A 21,083-nucleotide genomic window follows, 5' to 3' on the forward strand; every position below is an offset into this window, starting at 1 on the left:
TAGTATCCTAAAAACCTTACTATTGGAATTACGTGTGTGGCAAAATTTCCCTAATAAACCCTCATTACTTGATTACAGGTTGACTGTTTCTGACTTCTAAACCGATTAGAATACTGATTATTCTGATTACTAGAAGTGCTTAAAGGTATATGTTGTTCATCAATGTATTCAGTGTCTATATCAGACACCTGTGATTGAAACATTTACAGTGGGTTCTGATTCACAGGAAAGTCAACTGCATTTCATTATCTTTTTCCGGATTTTAGGGACTTGCTCTAGCTTCAAAAAAACATGAGTAAGCTCATCAATTGACTGTGGGCAGTATAAACAACACAATATTAGTTTCTTACCGGTTAATTAGTTTAAGATACAATGCTAATAACTTAAACAGGTTACTTCCCAGACACATTCGTGCTGGCCACTAAAGTGTGTGTGTGTGTGTGTGTGTGTGTGTGTGTGTGTGTGTATACATATATATATTTTTTATTTTATTTTATTTTATTTATTTATTTATTTTTCCGGCATCACCTTCTGAAAGTCCACGTCTGACTCCTCAGATTGTGTGGAACTAGGCTGCCCTGTGGACTCTAAGGGTAGGCTTTAAAAGCCTTCCCGTGATATTTTTAATTTTTCAATTTTTAGGTTATTGTTAACATTCAATATTATATTTTCAGGCATACAACATAGTGGTTAGACATTTATATAACTTATGGAGTGATTCCCCCATATGTCTAGTGCCCACCCTGGCCCCATACCTAGCTATTACAATATTAATGACTATATTCCCTGTGCTGTACTTTACATCCCCATGACTATTTTGTAACTGCCAATTTGTATTACTTAATCCCTTCAACATTGTCACCCAATCCCCCAACCCCCCTCTGATGTGGCAACCATCAGTTTGTTCTCTGTATCTATGAGTCTTTCAGTTTTATTTGTTCATTTGTTTTATAAATTCCACATATAAGTGAAATCATATGGTATTTGTCTCATTCTGTCAATGGAGTAATCTTAAGTCCAGCCTTGTCTGCTAGAACACATCCAAGTAAAACCATGCTCTTAAATTCTACTTTATCTTTTTTATGGGACTCTAATACTGTTCCATGACATTTTGAGGCAGAAAAAGTACAATTGCCTTTTTTATTGTATGTACCTTTGCCAGAGATTTTCATACTTTGACTCAAGGCAGATCATTCACTTGAGATGATTCAGTTCATTCATTACTATTTCATACTTTGACTCAAGGCAGATCATTCACTTGAGATGATTCAGTTCATTCATTACTACAGAGAGCATTGAGAATAAGTCTAATGAAGTTATAATTTGCAATACATCATAACTCTTCTTTTTCTCAACCCCCCCACCAAAGAAAGGAAGAATGGTATGAAAATCATGGTAGTTGAAATAGTAATAGACATCTATTGAAATTTATGTTTTCACTGGTACATTTTCCTTAAGGTTGTTCTAGTGTTCTATTTAAAAGGCAAATCTTAGATTCAGTGAACTATTTCATTGCTGCACAAGTTTAAGTATGTTATTGTCCCCGTGTCTGCTGGGATGTAGAGTGCAGAACAGCAGAGTGCCTTAGCCAGAGGTCCTTATGTATTTAGCTTTTTAATGTATATTTAAAATTCTTCCACCTGATTTTGAGGTCTGAGTACCTCAGAGATGGTGTGAAGTTTTTTTTTCCTCTAGTAACCTATAGTAAGTATTTTGTAATTATATAGTAGTTGTTTGGCTCTGCTTTTGTGTAGAAAAGAGTTCATATAGGATGAGTAAGGTTGCTATTCCTTAAAAATGCCTGCTTGCAGCACAGTTTACAATAGCTAAGATCTGGAAACAGCCCAAGTGCCCATCAGTAGATGAGTGGATAAAAAAGCTGTGAGACATTCACACCATGGAATACTATGCAGCTGTAAAGAAGAAGAATCTCGTACCCTTTGGGACAGTATGGATGGACCTGGAGAATATTATGCTAAGTGAAATAAGCCAGGCAGCGAAAGACAAATATCACATGATCTCGCTTATACGTGGAATCTAAAGAACTTAATAAACTGATGAACAGAATAGATTCAATGACATGGACGCATAGATGAGACTGATGAATGTCAGAGGGATGGAGGAGGGCGGGTGGGTGGAGGGGGAGAGGGTAACCAAGGAATTTATATGCATATATGCACAACCCAAGGACACTGACAGTGGTGAGGAGAGGGACTGGGGAGGGGGAAGGGATGGGGTGGAACCGGTTATTGGGGAGAAAAAGGGTCATCTGTAATATTTTAAACAAACAAAAACAAACAAAAAAGCCTGCTTGCAAGATGGGTCCTCGTCTAGCATCTGAGAACTTGGATTTCAGGAGGGTTCTCACCCTTCCCAGGATGGAAACAGTGGCTGACTGTGCCTAAACTCTTCCTAGAAACAGTGTGGCTTATGCTGAATGCCCCCTTCCCTCTGGGAGGCTGGATTTTGACACGTTCCCTGGAAACGGAGTCTCTGAGTGTCCCTGGTGGACAGCATTTCACAAGGGTTGAGAAAATTCCTTGCTGGAGTAGTGAAGTGAGATCCATCAGGAGACACTGTTGGCAGCTTGTGCCGGGACGCCTCCTGCCTTCCGCTGTAACAAATCAGGGCACAGCTATCTGCCGCGTCCTGTGAGTCCTGGCCGATCACTGGACCCGGAGGGTGTCCGGCGGACCCTGCCACAGCTCGCCTACTGTAATTTAAGTGATCTGGAATAAATATATTTATATAATAAGTAAATGTATTGTCATGAAGTTGGATGTTTACATAGTGCAGGAAAAAGAAAAAAGAAAGCTACATCTTTATTCCAATGACACTATAAATGCTCTGTGACCTGCTATTTTTCAACTTTGAGTTCTAGATTGTGTTCATGCAAGCACTCATGAGTGTGCTCTGCTTATTTTATAATCTCAGGCCTCAGTCTTCCTGGTCCTCTAAAGCCCTGATTTTATGACCCGAGTATAAGCAATCTGTTTCAAAATTCGTTTCATCTGGACACTGAGTTTACTAAGAGTGTTATTAGTCTGTCAAGATTAATCATGCTGTAAGGACCACAGAAATACTGGGAACATACTTTTGAGTCTGTCTTTCCCTGTTTCCTGCACTGGTAGTTCATTGTTTTCTTAAACAAAGGGCAATTATTTATAAGATGTTACAGTGTTAGCCTCATAAGACTAGTTTGTTTTTGTTTTTTAACTTCTCTTATTAATCTAGTTTTGGAAAATGTACATAACCAGAGAATTAATATTTTTAACTTTTGCTTTCCATTTGCTGCTACTAAATTTAAAACTTTAGTTCTGGCTTTTCTTTTTCCTGAATGTATTTCTTGAAACTTTGCTAAAAAATAAAACTTTCTAGCTTTTGTTTCTTTACTGTTTTTGTTGTAGTTTGTCCCTCTGTAACATTTCATGTATCTTTTTTCTGTCTCTATAGAGGACACACCTACTTTACGATTCGTTAGTGATTCATTAAAAATATTAGTTTGTTTTTTTGCTTTCATATTTTTATATATTTTTAAATTTTTGTTTAAAATATTACAGATGTCCCTTTTTCTCCCCAATGACCCATTCTGAAAGCACTACGAGCTTCACTTATTCCTATCAGTTTAATCTTGTGAATTTTAAAGGATTTTACATTGTTTAGACCTTGTTTCAGGTTAAGAGAATTGAAGAGGTTTAAAGAATATAATTTAGTATTTCTTAATCCATTAGAACTTTTTAATTAGATGTTCCATTGTCGTCGTTTCTTTTCTGATTATCGCAGGAAATTTTTTTTCTATTCCTCCATGCCAAGAATCTGTCTACCCATGTGGTAACAGTTAAATATGTCATTTTCTTTTAATATGTTAAATACAGTTGTATTACTCCTATAGGTCAAGAAGAGAATAGATCAAATAGTGCAGTAACAGGAATCAGAGAGCATTTAGTAACTCTACCCTTAATCAACTCTGTGATACTGGGCGATATTTTCTTTTCAGTTATTGAATTCATATCATCTCCATTTTCTGGTTTTCATTGCATTACAAATCATTGGCTCTTTTTTTTTTTTTCCTGTTCTTTTACCTTTGTAGGTATTAGGACACAGTTTTTACATTTGAACCTGTGTCTACCTGGAAAACATTCAGTCCATGATATTTTATGTTGGAAATTGACAGCTAATGTACACAGGCCCAAGCTGGTGATGTAAATGAGTAAATGGGGTCAGCACACGGAATTGTGGAGTGACAGGGACTGGGAAGAGCTAGAAAATAAGTTTCATCTACAGAAATTCAGATTGAAAAATTAAAAGTACTCTGCAAACTAAACAAAACATTAGATCAGGCCCAGGGATGGTTTGTGATCTCTGGTTTAAATATTCATATCTTCATACATCTACCCAAGATATTGAGTATTTAAACAGGTTCTCTTCCAACTCTGCTGTATTTTTGGCTAAAAATATCTTTCACTTTACTTCCACAAGTAAAATATACATTAGCAGTCAAATGGCCAAATTAGAGAGGTATGTGTTTTTTAAAAAATTGTTTACAAAGGATTATTGATGTGCAAATTTCATGTTTTCTTTCTGAAACATTCATATAACCATCTTGTTAAGACATATAGACATGCTTCCTTTCAGTTTTGCTATGAGCCTAAAAATGCTCCAAAACTAAATTTTATTAATTTAAAAAATTGTATTATTGGAAATTTCTATCCAAAATAAGTACTTTTAATATTGTGCAGTAGTAGAACACCTCTTTGTTTTTATTCTTTGTTGTTGTTAAAGATTTTTTTTCTTAAACCCTAAATGAATATGCAGTAATAGGAACCTAAGAAATCCTACTTTCCCAATGACTTGGATCTAACAATCTTAGAACTTCCTTGCTTCCTTTCATAGCTCTTGGATTACTTGGATTTCTGGTTTCTCTCTTTTTTTTTCTTTCTTTTCTTTTAACTTTTAGTTAGTTTTCAAAACTTAAAGTTAACTTGTTTAAAGCAGTTAATCCAACAACACTCATTTTTCCCGAAGTTTAGATTTACAGCTTTGGAGTTGATGTAAAAGTCGACTTAATCTCCATTATGTCAGATTGCTCTTTAATATATGGAAGGTTTAAAAAAATACATAAATTTCAACTGGGTTAAAGATTTGTGTATGCTATTACTGCTTTGTCGTTAAACTAAATGAGCTATTAAAGTCTTAAAACCACAGTTATAATAAGATAGAGAATTCAACCAAAGCTGTACGACTAAAGAAAATACTAATTGCTGTTGCCCTCTTTTCAATTGTCCAAAATAGGCTTGTTCATGGGGTGTTTTTAATGGAGTTATAACAGGTCTTTGGGCCTTTTTTCCTGTTTTAATGGATGCAGGACTCTTTAACTTATAAAACTTTTTAGTTTATTAAACATGTGTTTTTTTTGTGATTAGGTCTTTTTTTTTACACCTACAAAATAATAGTCTAGTAAATGTAATACTGCTTATTATGTGATTGATTTTGTCTTTTTTTTTATGTTTTATTCTGAATTGCAGTTGTTTGAAATTGTAGAATGGGGAAATATTTTAAAGCAGACAAGTACTGAAGGCAGTTTTTCCACTGATAGTGGCATTATATTTTCTGAAAGGAGAAACTATGTAACTTTGGTTGCATTATATGAAAAATCTTGTGAAAAATTGAGAGATAAGTAACAGGTCTTGTTTTGCTTTTGTTTTTGGGTGAGCACTACTGTGCAGTTGTTACTCTGTGGTTGTGAGAACACAGCACTGAACAGACAGATCCCTGCGCCTTGACCTGACCTATACATATTTTCTCAGTTTTTTGTAGATATTAAGTGATTTTGTGGCTAAATAAATTGAATCATTTTCCTTTTAGAATGAATTTCCTCAAAGAAATGAGACAAACGTTAGTAGTTTTCTGGGATTTATAGGATGTATTTCTTAAACATCATGATTCTTAAGGCAGAGATTTATAATTTTAATTAATGCTCTCAGCAAACAATGTATAACAAGGAAAACACTATGTATTAAATATATATTTCTGTAATATTTTAGCTGGGAAGTTTTAAGATTCCTGCTGTCAAACATAAGATGGTGGTTAGAAGAATATGGCTTTGACGGGTTTCGTTTTGATGGCATTACGTCCATGCTCTACCATCACCATGGAATGGGTAGGTAATTGCATCTATTACAGACGTAGCTAATGATTTGATGTTTTGTTTTGTTTTTGTTTTTTAATATATCTTTATTGATTTCAGAGAGAGGAAAGGAGAGAGGGAGAGAGAGAGAGAGAAACATCAATGATGAGAGCCATTGATCGGCTGCCTCCTGCACGCTCTTGACTGGGGATGGAACCCACAACTCGGGCATGTGCCCTGCCCGGGAATCGAACCCCGATCTCCTGGATCCTAGGTCGACGCTCAGCCACTGAGCCACGCCCGGACGGGCATGATTTGATGTTATTGTTTTACTGGCAGATTACAACCAGGGTTGGGGTTCAGTTATAGAAGCTACCATGACTGGTATTATTGGCTTGACTTTTGTTATTTCCATTGCATGTCTTTCTCTAGTCACTTCTGATCCCTTTTTTGGCAAGAGGTTGTGTATAAATATATTTTATAAGTAAATGAAAGATAATTATTTTCTTATATTTAATAGATGCTATTCTTAATATGAAGCTTTCTTCTAAAAATGTGTTTTAAGGAAATCATTTATTGCAGCAGCCTCAGGATATGAACACAATAACATTTACAATGAAAAATAAATAACAAAAATCATAAATGAGAACATTTGTGAATGTGTGGGTTCCTGCATATGAACCATTGAAGAAAATATGCATATTTTAAATATATGTACTCAGTTTAAGCTAAATTATAAATTAATTTATAATAAAAACTATTGATCAGAGTTCGTTAATTTAAAAGTTGTACAAAGAAGCAGGTTCACAGAATCTAATTGTTCAGTATATAACATGTCAAACTATTATGTTTTAGTGGTCAAATATTTACCAGCAACAACCAATCCAGAGAAGGGACTTGAGACTGTAGATCTTGAAAGGTGCCTGCAAAGGGAAGAAGCTGTATTCAGTGTGCTGCTGTCTGCAAACCACAGGGCACAGGCATGGAGATTGTCCCATGAAATGTTCCCAGGCACGAAGTTGAAACTATAAAACGTGACCAGTTTCATTCACATTCTCCAGTTTGGAGAGTAGCTTATTTAGGGGATGAAAAAGGCAAGCATGGCAAAATTCAAGAGCAACTTCTGCCAGATTGAAACATCTACATGGTCCTGCAGAACCTCCCTCTGCTGAGGGCTAGGAATTTTCCAAGGAATTCTGGAATTGGGGAAATGAACTGAAATCCATGAATGTGGGATAAGCTTTTTATGGGTAGAAATGATAAAGAAAAACATTCTGAGTTACTTAACATGTTTCTCCTCTTGAATAATAAGGAAAAACCCCCACACTGAAACTGCACTGCAAAAGAACACATACCAGAAAAACAATTGAGATTAAACAATTAACAGTAAGACACAGAAATGTTTAATTCATAAAATTCAGTGCTAAGGAGAAATTCATTAGGTGACAACTAGGAAGGAAAATCAACTTACGTGCATGGATTAAAAAAAGGGGGGGGGTGTCCTACTATTCTGTTGCCAATAGCAATGCCTATAACATTCTTTAGTTTTTGTCTTTGTTTAGTCAGTCCTCACCTAAGGATATTTTTTCCATTGCTTTTCAGAGAGAGTGGAAGGGTGGGAGGGAGGAGGATAGAGAGAGAGGGGAAGAGCGCGAGAGAGAAGCATGGACGTGAGAGAGACCCATGGACTGGTTGCCTCCCCCCGATGCCCTGACTGCTGGAGGGGAGCGAACTGCAGCCCAGGCCTGTGCACTTGACCAGAATGGAGCCCACTGCCCCTTGGTGCAGGGACCAGCACTCGATCCACTGAGCCACACTGGCCAGGGCTATAATATTCTGTGAGAAACAAAGTGTGACTCCAGAATTTGTTAGTTGAATTGCCATCAAGATATACATATGAAAGACCTTGAGGAATAAAACTTTCATAATTATACTCAAAAATATCCTTCAGTGATGAAATCCTGTAAAAAGGAGTGAGTCAAAATAAACTTAGACGTAGGGAAGTAGGGGGAAAAAGGTAGGCGTTGAGTACTAATTTGACTATTAAAATAAGAGTAAATGACTGAAGGAATAGAAAGTTAGTTGTATAACCTCAATAACTGGAATACACTATAAGCAACCTAAATTAGGAGCTGGGGAAGAGGAAGTAGAAGGGCTAGAGGATGTTACAACCTTCTTGTCATCCATCATAGGAAATCCATATTGCATGAATTGAAGCACATATTTAAAATATGAACATAATTTTATGATTTCATACTTGCTTTTCTTCAGAAGAATCTAATAGAAGCTAGCTAACATTCACATCTGACAGGACAAAAAAAGGTATCTAAAAGTTGAAATTCAGAATCTTTTCTCTGCTATAAAATTTAATTAAAATCAAATTAAAATGTTAAATCAAAGTGTTTGCTTTACTGAAACAAAAATGAAATTGGCAGGATTGTTGATATAGAATACTTTTCTAAGTTAGATCATATGGTTGCTGATGATAATACGTGGCATCGAGGCTCATTACACTTTGCTGTGATCAACAAACTAATTGGTGGGGGCATTTGTGCAGAGTTAAGACTTGCATGTTAACATAATGCACTTATATTGATTTTCTGTTCTCCAGGTCAAGGCTTTTCAGGTGATTATCATGAATATTTTGGACTACAAGTAGATGAAGACGCCTTGATTTACCTCATGCTGGCAAATCATTTGGTTCACATGTTGTATCCAGATTCTATAACAATAGCGGAGGTAAAGGCTTGATGATCTGTAACCTCTGACCCCCTTTAACATAGAACATTTTGCCAGCACAGTGTTTGAATAATTAATCCCATTTTGTCAATAACTGCATAACTGAAACTGTACCCTGACTACAGTGCAACTGCCTTGTATAGGTGACACATTATTGAGAATTCACTTTTTTTTCTAGGAGATAGGGTTCACTAATTACTTGTCATCATTCCATTGTTAAAAGAGAAAATGCCAATGGTTAGGAAGTAAAATAATCTAATCAGTGGACTGGTCTTTCTGCTATGAGCCCTTCAGCAGAGAAAAGGATTGAATATTCATGGGCTTCTGTCTATTTATTTATTTTTTCTTTTCTGGTTTAATCATTAGAGATGGCATGGATCGCTGCCTGTGAGCTCCTCCGAAGCCCCTCTTGTTCTGATGCGATTACCTTTCTTGTTTACGTTACTGCTCTCCCATTGCCAAATGTTCACTAGTTATTCATGATTACTGAATGTTCATGATTAACTGTCCCAAAGCTGCACTCTAATGATATAATTCGGTATATGCATAATTGACAATTCCCCTCTTGGTGATAAATGTGATAAATTAAGAAGTTTGTTAAATGCTTATGCTAATTTAGATTTAGTACTAAATTCCCCATGGTTTCCTGAGTCCTCTGACTAGGAATTATTATTAAAATTGAATTCAGTACGTCAAAACTGTTCTATACAAAGTGTAGTGGTCGGCATATAAAAATAGTAAGACTGTTGTTAAAAGAATCAGAGATAAGTTGTATTTTCACAATGTTGGCCTTTAGTTCATTGGAATGAAATGGAGTAGTTAGCGGCTGTCTCCTTTCTGTAGTATTTATTGTCTGTATAGCTTTTGTTCAATATTTTATTTTTGTATAGTTTTATTCATTATTTCTCACAACCCCAAATCTCCAGTTAGGTGGTATGATTTTCTGGGTTGATAACAGTTAATCTCTTTAGGCCTTTGCCTTGTAAATATCTTCTAGGAATAAAACTATGGATCCTAAATGCCTGGAATGAATTCTTACATAGAATTTTCAAAAACGCAATACTTGTAATACCATTTTGGTGCCCATTATTATTTCACACTCTTTACCTATTTACACTTGGTCATAGCTTATAAACCCTGCTAATACTTGTGCTAGTACTTTTTGCTGACTATCTTTGAATATCAAACACAGTATGTTTTAAACTTTTATTTTATCTTTTATAAATTTTAATTTTCTCTGTCAAACATCAAAAATTTAATTATTTTGTCAATTATATTTATGACAATTCAAAGCAGATTTGACAAATTATTGTAAGCAATTAATGACAGCACAAATCAAAAGCGGGTACTGAAAAAAGAAGCAATTATTTAATACATGAAACTTCAATTGTTATATTGATCTTTTCATTCATTTCAAGTAAAGTAGTTTCATCATCTAGGGAGCCCTTGTCTGGTTATCAGTGTTTCTACCAATGAAACTTTGAGACTTTGGCCTACTTTGTATTACTTGGTTTTAGATTTTTTTAAACAAGATGCGTCTTCAATTTATTCTACTTAAATTGAAAACTACTTCAATTTCAATACATCACTTTTCTGTCTAGTGGGAGTCTCTTCAAAATGTGGAATTGATCCTCATGAACTTTTTTTAAAGAAAGGAATATGGTATAACGAAAAAGTAATGAAGTTTTATATAAAGTCCTATAGTAGATATTTGAATTTATTTATAATGACATTTATTAAAATTGAAACATTTTTCTGGAATATATCTACCTCTCTACACAGTTATATTTGCTATATTAACTTAAAATATTTGTTAATTGAGGTTATTTTCCCCTCTGGAATAGCCGTAAGTACCCTTTAGATATTAGAGAATGAGAACTGTTTTAACTTTATTTGAAACACGATTATTTTAATATGCTATGTTGGTAGGTATCAACCTTTTTAATTTAAAATACATTTGTTTTAGTGATCTTTATGTTTACCTTTTTTTCTTTTAATATTTAAAAATGATAGTCATGAACGCTCCACTTTCAAAGGAGATATACAGATATCTTCATATGCATTAATGGGGAGGTTTTCTAGGATTCAGATTTAGGATTCAAGACCAATTGATGTCCAAATAGTTTTTTTTCGCAGACTCTATTTCCTGTCAGACTCTTTCCTAAAGCTACCTTTAGACCAAATATGGAATGTACTGTAATGTTTTCTTGAGAAAAATTATCTTGATCTTTATTACCAGCCTATTTATTACCTGTCTTATGAAAACTCCTGGTCTTCTAGAAACTCTTCTCAGAAGGCATTGTTTCTAATTCCAGGGCCTGATATGGGTGCTTGATATTGAACACATAGTCGGCCAATGCTTATGAGGAATTGAACTAGAGAACTATCAGATCTGTGAAAGTGTAGCATATTTTGATAAATACAACTTTTTTTAAATGGCGTTTTTTCTGTTAACCACCTTTTTTCACTTATTTTTTAATCATTTTCCCCTTTTATAGACTATAAAGTACTATGTAGAAATAAGATATAATTGATAAATATTTTATTTCTTATGGATGTATTACACCATGTAGTATATTTACCTATGCTTCTCATCTGTAAGAAAACCAATTAATAAGTTATTTTGGGAGTCCAGAGAGATCATATATTTCTTTTTTCCAACTTTCTGTGGGAACAGTTTGGGGATGGTGTTGTGGAAGAGAAGCATTTAATTCTCAGAGAGCTCATGGTATATGATATTCTTTTTTCATATATATATATTTTTATTATAACTAATTTATTTTTACTCTGATTACATTTTGTTGTATAGTAACACAATTAGGAAGTCCACAGACTTTGGATATCAAAAGAGGATCAATGTCATGTCTATAATTAAATTTAATCTCTATTGTAAACTACTATTTAACCTGAAGGAGAAAGCCACACAAGTTCAGGAAGCACAGAGGGTGAAACCCAAGACACATCATAATTAAGGCTTTTTACAATATTCTTTTATAGGTAGAGCTTGGGCAATGACATAAGTAGAAAAGCTTGCGACATGCCCAGAGAAAATATTTCAAAGTGGATGAAGCATTTAGTACTTGAGGATGAAATAATATAAAATAATGGTAGAAAGATGCAGTTCTCTCCATTGCACTTTCTGTGTGCTTAAGATGACAATTATCACAACTGGATCACCTTGCCACGTCATGATGATCAGTGTGTGTATATATTTAGGTTGAAGTTTATGAATCCCTGAAGGTCAGACATCTTATAATCTATAAATCCTGAGAGCACCTTCATTCATACACTCAGCAAACATTTATTGGGGACCTGCATCATGCCAGGCACTATTCTACTATTATATGTTCTTGGCATATATCAGTTAACAGCGATAACAACAAAAACCCTGCCCCATGAATCTTACATTCTAACAGTGAGGTACGAACAGATAACCAAGGAGTAAATTATGTCATTAATGCTTGATGTGTGTTGAATGTGAGTTTCCGATCGTTGGCTATTGAGACTATTGATGAGCAGCAGCAGGATCTGACTGTCTCATACAATGTTAATTAGGCAGCGGTCAGTGGGAAGAGAGACTGGAGGTGGTGAACTCCATTTGGGGACACGATGGTCCCAGCAAGCCGCAGTGACGACCAGATAGTGGCTGCAGGAGTGGAGGAAAGGAAAAGATTTACTGGGCAGATACCGTGGAGCGACAATTGCTAGTACAGGGCTCATGTTCTGCCGCTGTTGTTACAGTAAGACATTTAGTTACATCTAGGTCCTTATACCGTTGTTTTCTTTTGACTTGTTTGTTTGATTGCATATTTATTTATTTGATCATCAGTCATGCGGTGGTGGCATGACCAAGTAGAAAGGCAGTGTCGAGAGTCCCGACACCTCAGTCCTGGCCCCACCATGGAAAAGCTCATATCTTTAGAGACCCCGCACCTCAGTAAGCCTCAGTTTCTGTATCTTCTGAATGAAGAGGCCCACCGGGTGACCTCAATGACCCTGTCCAAGCGTAACTGGCCATACCGAAGGCCACCTCCCTGCGTCACCCTTCGCGCCCTAGCTCTGCTCCCATCTCCTCGGGAACGAGCTGAGCGAGGCAGGTGCTCCCGCAGTGCACCCGAGGCCTGGCAGCCAGCGCGGGAGAGCTGTGCCGCAGGTACTTCTGTGTTTCCTGAAAGCGGTAACTAATAAAAAATGTTCGCAGGGTAGCTCAGACATCAGCCTAAGAAATCATGGGGTAGCAGCAATAGTTGGACTGTTTTGTGTTCTCTATGTGATATCAAGGACAAGAAAAATCGAGCCTCACGCCATCAAAGCTGTCCTGCAGTGAAGGGCATGACACGGAATTTTTGGGGAAGTGAGAGGCTATCACAGTTTTATCCACTTACGTTACCCAAACACGCCAAAATATACGCCTATACCCCTACTTATTGTTTTCATTTATTGGCCTTACCATTACTGTCAGAAGAATATTTAGTAAAGATGTGAGCAGTATGAAGCTATAATGTGATGTCCTTTGTTTTAGGACGTATCAGGAATGCCAGCTCTGTGTTGTCCAATTTCCCAGGGAGGGTGTGGCTTTGACTATCGATTGGCCATGGCAATTCCCGATAAATGGATCCAGGTAAGGTTCCCTGTAAATATTTTCTGTCTGTGTGGATAGCATGTATTAAATTGGTTGATTTATTATTTCTTGGATGTATTTCTTAGTCATGATTATTAGTTACAGATATTATCATTGAAGTACTAAATCATCTCATAAATGGGTTGCTTCTTGTGAGTCTCAAACTTCTAAAAGTTCTAATTTAAAGTATTTACATTTGCACTATTCAGGCAAGGGGGGAAATATGATTAATATAATGTTAGCTGTATAATGTTGGCTGTGTACATTTTGCATTATTAATGCAATTGTACCAAACTTCAGTATTCTACTTTTAAAACATGTTAAACTTCATCAGATATCCACTTCTGCCTGCAAATTATCAATTAATGTAGAAGATATGCCTAATTCCCAGTCCTTCATAGTATGGTCTGTCCTCAGTTTATTTGGATTCATCCAGTCCTTCATTTAGCATTTATGAGTCCTCAGCGTGTGTCAGTAACTGGGAGTGAATAATTGTACATAACACCTTACACATCATTTATAATACAATTATATTAAATTTAATGACAATTCCAGTAGTTTGGATTGTATTTTGTTTCATTTAATGTTTGCTTAGAGGAGAACAGTTTTGAATGGCCAACTCCATAACCATAAGCTGACTATGTGTAAGGAGTCAGATATGTATTAAATAATCATAGCTTTCCGATGAGCCTTTTAGTACAGGCATGAACTGGTGCCATGAGATCAGTGTTAGAAATAGTTAACTTTGCATAAAAGAACCATAGAGCCTATTCTGCAGGAAGTGGTTATTGTAATCATCTCATAACTGTCTTTCCTGGAGTCCTGGGCAGTTTGTGCAATGTACAGCTGTGACATTAAAACTCCACCAACACCACTTTTGCTTCTCCACTTATAATGACTCTTCAAACATTGCCAACTCAACGAATAAGTGTTTTACCAAGACTATTAATCTTACAAATCAAACAAGTGAGCATCTAGCTTTCATACGTGGGAATGGTGCTTTCTATTTGTTAGTTTAAAAGCTGTGTGGTCTTCAAGTTGGTTTAAGTTTCTTTATCTACTCACCATCACAGTTTCTCATCTTTTACACAGCTAGTGCCAATTCTTACTTTGTTTACCCCCCATTGCAAAGCCTTCACCATTGGCCGGTCTTTGCTCAGATTCATGAGTATTTCAAGGTGTTCATCAACCTAGAATGTTTCCCAGTCATCACTCACAGTGGGATTATTTTCCTTTTCTGAATGATGGCAATTTGTTTTTATCTTTATAAAAATGTTTTTACTGATTTCAGAGAGAGGAAGGGAGAGGGGAAGAGAGAGAGAAACAATGATGAGAGAGAAACATTGATCTGCTGCCTCCTGCATGCCCCCTATTGGGGATGGAGCCCACAGGCCTGACCAGGGGTGGAAAAAAGTAGGTTAACAGTTGCATTGTGACATTCCTTTGAGTTAATAAAGCTATTGTAATAATCATAACCTGCATGTCTTTTTCCATATAAACAACTATAAACCTACTTTGCCCACCCCTGTATATCTATCTTGACTTGAATTGTTTTTGTATACTTGTCAAAAATTGTGATATTTGTGTAGGTCTATACATAAGTTTCAAATTGTTGCTGTATCTAATTACCACAAACATAGTGACTTAAAACATTACTCCATGATTATCTCATGGTTTCTTCAGAGGACATCCATCCATCACAGTCAAAGGTCCCACCCACGTGCTAAAGGATCACCTAAAGGTGTGAATATAAGGGAGCAGGAATCATGGGGCCACCTTAGAGTTCTGCCTGTCACAGAGTGCAGTGGACACTTTGAACAGGGAAACGAGCCCATGCAGAAAGAGTGTAAAGGAAAAGAGGCTCTTCTGAGGACGAGACTTTGAGGGGCACCAGCTTTTATGGGACAGGCAGGGGAAGAGGCTTGCAGGACGCTTAGAGTGGAGGGGAGACAAAGCGATCAAGAGTTTCACAGTGTAGACTAAGAAGGAAAGCGTTTCTGGGGAGGAAAGGGTCAGCCTTGTTAACATGCAATTACTGACCTAAGAGGCAGGAATCTGAGATGTGGGCAAGGGTATTTGCATTGAAGTGGTGTTAGAGGAGCAGATTGAAGACTGAGTGGAGACAAAAATGTGTGGTCAGTTAAGATGACACTTATTTCATAATAATTAACCTTTAAATTTTTAAACAATAGTTCTCTAATTATTATTTTAAAAGAATGGAACAAAACACTATTCCTGCTAATTTTTTTAAATCCAGCCTAAAAATGTAGCAAGTATATCTCTGCCTTGTGAAAGTTACAGAAAGATGTATTGCACAATAACACTTTCTTGTATTATTAATCAAGAGGTAGCAGTTATTACAAGGGGAAAAAGGTTGCAAAATCTTAAAGTGCAATGTCAAACAATCTGCACAAAAGTAAAAATATAGGTGCATGCACATACTACACACACACACACACACACACACAAACCACACACTGTCATTTGGACAGTTTCTTAAAAGCAATGAATCAAAAAAAGTTTCAGCAAAGATATCTTTGCTATATGGGTGGGCCTGTATCTGCATGCCAAGTTATATGGATGGATATGATGCATACCTTAAGGTTGGGATTTAACGTAGGTTTATGCTAATTATATTCTCTCTTGCATCTAGCTACTTAAGGAGTTTAAAGATGAAGATTGGAATATGGGCAACATAGTGCATACACTCACAAACAGACGCTACCTTGAAAAGTGCATTGCTTATGCAGAGAGCCATGATCAGGTAAATGAGTATTCGGGTAATGCATCTGTGTGTGTGTGTGTGTGTGTGTGTGTGTGTGTGTGTGTATTTATTAACATATTTAAACACAAATTTCTATGGTTTAATACCGTTAATATAACATATCCATCTATCTACAGTTATATCTGTATGTGAAAATTACTTATACTTGCAAAACATTTTAAAATTATTTCATAGATCTATAAATTCCAGCTTCAAAATACAGAGCCATTTTTATCCTGCCAATTTCCAAAAGATTGTAAGTTACAGTTGCAAATGTTATCTTAGATGTTTTTCTTTGTTGTAATGAGAGGATTAGTGGTGCTGATCCAGGTTAATTTTAATTTCCATTTTAGGTTTCCTTCTATGCCTTTTTACAGGCTTTTGTCATTTTTTCCCTCAATCACTAAAATCTCCTGCTAGTTGGTCACTGTCCCCTTAGCTTCAGTCCATCTTCTGTAATGCAGCCAGAGGTATTTTCCAAAGAGCAAAGCTTATATTGTCAACCCAGCTCTTTTGAGTGAAGCTTGTTGTTCAAGGCCACGCAAAACCTGGCGTGAGTTGGTTTCTACCTTCATTCTCTGCTCAACTCTCCAACCCTTCTTTTCTTCAGTCCTGTAAAGCTCCCACCCATTCCTGAATAGGTTATCGTAATTCTAGTCTTGTACCTCTGCCCACTCAGCTACACATGCCTGCTGCACCTGGGAACCTGCAGTAAAAGACCTAGTAGCCCTGGCCCGATACCACACTCCCTCTGAAGCCTTTGTCTAGTTGTCCAGGGTAAGAATAGTTGCTCCACCATCCATGTTCTCATCATGTTTTAGCCAGAAAATTGCTTGTATACCTTTGTATTTCCAGCTTTAATACTGTGACTGCTCCTAGTATTCACTCAGTAAACATAAATAAATAGAGGGAAATGTCCATTTAGTTTTTTAAAGCTATATTAATCCTCATAAGCATAAACAATATAACATATACTCTTTAAACATTAAAAATGAGACAGTAGCCCAGCCGGGCATGGCTCAGCGGTTGAGCGTCGAGCTAGGATCCAGGTGATTGGGGTTCGATTCCCGGTCAGGGCACATGCCCGGGTTGCGGGCTCGATCAATGACTCTCTCTCTCCCTCTCCTTTCCTCTCTCTGAAATCAATAAAGTTATATTTAAAAATAAATAAATAAAAAATAAAAATGAGACAGTAAACATTTTTGAATTATTTGACATGTGTGTACTAAGAAAATTGAAGCTTAAACAATAAGCTTGTCTGTTATTTCGGCAGAAATTGACAGGTGGTTTTTCAGGTGTCTTCTCTAATTATTAAGAAAGTGTAAGTAGATCAGAAAGGTCTGCTATTAAGACCCATGGGCCAAATTCTGCTTGCTTCCTGTTTTTATAAAATTAATTGGAACACAGCCATGCTCATTCATTCTCATTATGTGTATGGCTGCTTTTAAGTAGTCAAGACAGAGAAAGTGGCCCATAATGCCTAAAATATGTACTATTTGGCCTTTACAGAAAATATGCTGACTCATGAACTGGACATACGCAGCTTCCAAGTCAAAGCACTGTTGTCTTTTCAGCTTAAATTGGCTTTAGAGCAGATCAAATAAATATGAAAAAAACAGAACCAAAATATTACAGAATAATAAATGAATAATAGTTATTTAAGGGTGGGGGAACCACTCACCAAAAACGTAACAATATGAAAACTAAAATACATGCATAAATTATATCTTTCTATTCCAAACTCCTAGCAATTGAAGTACATTGTGAGCTCCCGATATGCACTTATTTTGTATGAATGAATGAAAGAACAAATAAATGAATGGGATAAACAAACTGAAGATGAAAGTGATAGATAGATTACTCTCATAATTTTCCTCCAAAATGTATAGAAATATTATAGATTTACCTAAAATTATTTCATATTTTAAAGAGTCAGGTAATTCTGCCTTGTATTACCAATTGTCAGAAATGTATAAAGAAGTGCAAGTTCCCTTGTTCTTTCTAAAAGAAAATGTACAAATACATCTAATAAAAATTATAAATACACAACTGGGTCAAAAGTAGGTTTACAGTTGTGAATATGGGGAAAAAAAGTTCATTCTTGTACTATTATTTATTAATTATTGTATTATTTTCCATATGGACAACCATAACCGTACTTTTGCCCCACCCTGTATATTGATCAAATGAATAATACAGAAATATATACATCACAGTAAAAGTATAACAGAGTTTATCAAAATGATTTCATAACAGAGCCAGAGATTACAGAAGTAAACACAGTTACACGTAAAAATATAATTAAACAGTTCAAAACAAGTGGAAAGGACACATTGTTTAAGAAATAATGCTGTCTAATCACAATTAAACTAATACATTTATATCTTATATACATTGTTTTCACACTTTTTTTTAGCAGTAGAGCCTATTTTTAAACTATTCTCATATGGAACTCGATGTTTTATTGTCAGATTGAAGCTGCCTTTTACTCTACTACATGTATTAGTCTCCTAGGGCTGCCACAACACAACAAATTTTCATTCATTTAATTCTAGGTAAATCTATAATATTTCTATACATTTTGGAGGAAAATTATGAGAGTAATCTGTCAGTTTCATCTTCAGTTTGTTTATCTCATTCATTTATTTGTTCTTTCATTCATTCATACAAAATATGAATGAATGAAAATAATATTCATTTATTCATGAATAAACAACAAATTTATTACTTAGTTCTGGAGGCTGGAAGTACAAGATCAAGGTTTCAGCAGGTTTAGTTTCTCCCGAGGCTTCTCTCCTGGGTTTGCAGATGGCGTTTTCTATCTGTGTCCTCAAGTGGTCTTTCTCTGTGCACATTTATTCCTGGTCGTTTTTCCTCTACATATAAGGACACCGCTCCCTGGATTAGGACCCAACCCTTATGACCTCATTTAACTTGATTATCTCTTTACCCTATCTCCATAGTTACATTGGCAGTTGAGACGTCAACATGAATTTGGGGTGGGGGAGAACACAGTTCAGTCCATAACAGTATGCATTATTTGTATGTTTAGATTTAAAATATTTACCTGAATGTCAGGGTACAAAAAGGTTGCTTCGATAAAGAAAAAAAAATTGAACTCAAGTAATACATATGACAATTACTACCTAATCAAACTTTGAGAATTCTTGTAGCAAGAATCGTATTCTGACAATTCTTTCTTGGCCCACAAAATTAGGACAAGACCAATGGAATGAGTAGATCTTCTTGTAACAGTATTAAAAAGACAAGTCATTATAATCAAAATAGATTAGAGAGTGTAACAGGATTATAAGTAAAAATATTTTTCTAAAAGTGAAAATAATTGTAATAAAGTAATGAGATAATGGTTTAATCTGTTATATGTTTCACTGTACATATATTATTTTTTTGTCAGTGAAGAAGATTTTGTATTAGTAAGCTGTTTTTAACCAAGAATAATTCAGATTGTTAAAAGGTTTCTCTTCTGCTCAGGTTGTTTCTGAGTAACCTGCCCCATTTATCAATTATTATATTTTCATGTAAAACAAATGCATTTTAGATTAAATGACAAGTACAATGAGGAAACAAACTATGTTTTAAGAAAAAGTTGTCAACCCTCCGCTGAAGGGGAGGAGTGTCCATTGTAATATATTCATATATGTATTATATGTGCACATATATGTAATACATATTATATACATATTCATATATAGATACATATACTTATATAAATATATATACATATAAAAGATTTTTTAGAAACTTACATTCTTTCAAAACAAATAAATTCGTAGTACGCAAACTATTTCAAAATCTATTTAGTATCCTCAACATTATGATAAAAATTTATTCCAGTTTTAGAAAATTTGAAGCATCCACTCAGTTATGATAGCCAGGTAGCTTATGAGTTTTTCAACAATCTCTTTTAGAAATAACCAGTCCTGAATACACGTGTTGGTCTTTAACAGGTTTTAGCAGCTCACCTTTATCATAGAAAGAATTATTGGCATGTACATTAAATTAATACTAATTCATGCACCTCTCCTACATTGTTTTTCATCCTGTGTTATTCTAGTGTAAATCATAGCTGCTTCATTCCAATTCCCGGCATTCATCTCCGATTTTTCCTTCTGTAGGCACTCGTTGGGGATAAGACACTGGCATTTTGGTTGATGGATGCTGAAATGTATACCAACATGAGCGTTCTGACCCCTTTTACTCCAGTTATTGATCGTGGAATACAGCTTCATAAAATGATTCGACTCATTACTCATGCCCTCGGCGGGGAAGGCTATCTCAATTTCATGGGTAAGTGTGAATTGAACACATATTCCAATCTATGTTTAAAATGTTAACTAATACTACTTATGCATAAATCATGTAGAATATTTTGATTTGGCTGTTTAGACTTAAAATAGAAAATTACAACTTTATGTCTTTAATATACTGTCATGTGTAAACTGCAAAAATTAAATTGCTGTAAGACTGTTATAACTAATACATGATGCAAAAGTAGTCTAATGGCTTGTATTTTATTTAAAATTATTGACAAGTGCAGCAAATTATTTTTAAAACAGAATTATTCTGAATTTAATCATTCTGCGTTTATTTTATTGTAGTGCTTGCACATTAAACATAAGAAAGTATAAGTGTCATGTCATAATATGTTATACTAATATTATTGGTTTTCTTTGAGGTAATTGTAGACCAGTATATTTTTATTATAAATGTGAAAGCCATGGTCCAGGATATTATGATGGGCAAACAAATATTTTTTAAAAATAGAAATATTTTTTAAAAATTATGAGTATTCAACAGTCACTATTGTATGA

The 21,083-nt window shown here is 35.3% G+C and overlaps 1 protein-coding gene across 1 annotated transcript in view; it reads left to right on the plus strand.

The window, feature by feature from the left end:
• The window catches only part of GBE1 (1,4-alpha-glucan branching enzyme 1), a 258,450-nt gene that overhangs the window by 171,741 nt on the left and 65,626 nt on the right, over positions 1–21,083 (plus strand). The window contains exons 8-12 of the mRNA XM_081137631.1: positions 6,045–6,160; positions 8,739–8,866; positions 13,389–13,487; positions 16,141–16,251; positions 20,388–20,559. Of these exons, the coding sequence (XP_080993757.1) occupies positions 6,045–6,160; positions 8,739–8,866; positions 13,389–13,487; positions 16,141–16,251; positions 20,388–20,559 (626 nt within the window). The remainder of the gene's footprint in view (positions 1–6,044; positions 6,161–8,738; positions 8,867–13,388; positions 13,488–16,140; positions 16,252–20,387; positions 20,560–21,083) is intronic.

Source organism: Miniopterus schreibersii (assembly GCF_964146895.1).
Source record: "Miniopterus schreibersii genome assembly, chromosome: 5".
Lineage (NCBI taxonomy): Eukaryota > Metazoa > Chordata > Mammalia > Chiroptera > Miniopteridae > Miniopterus > Miniopterus schreibersii.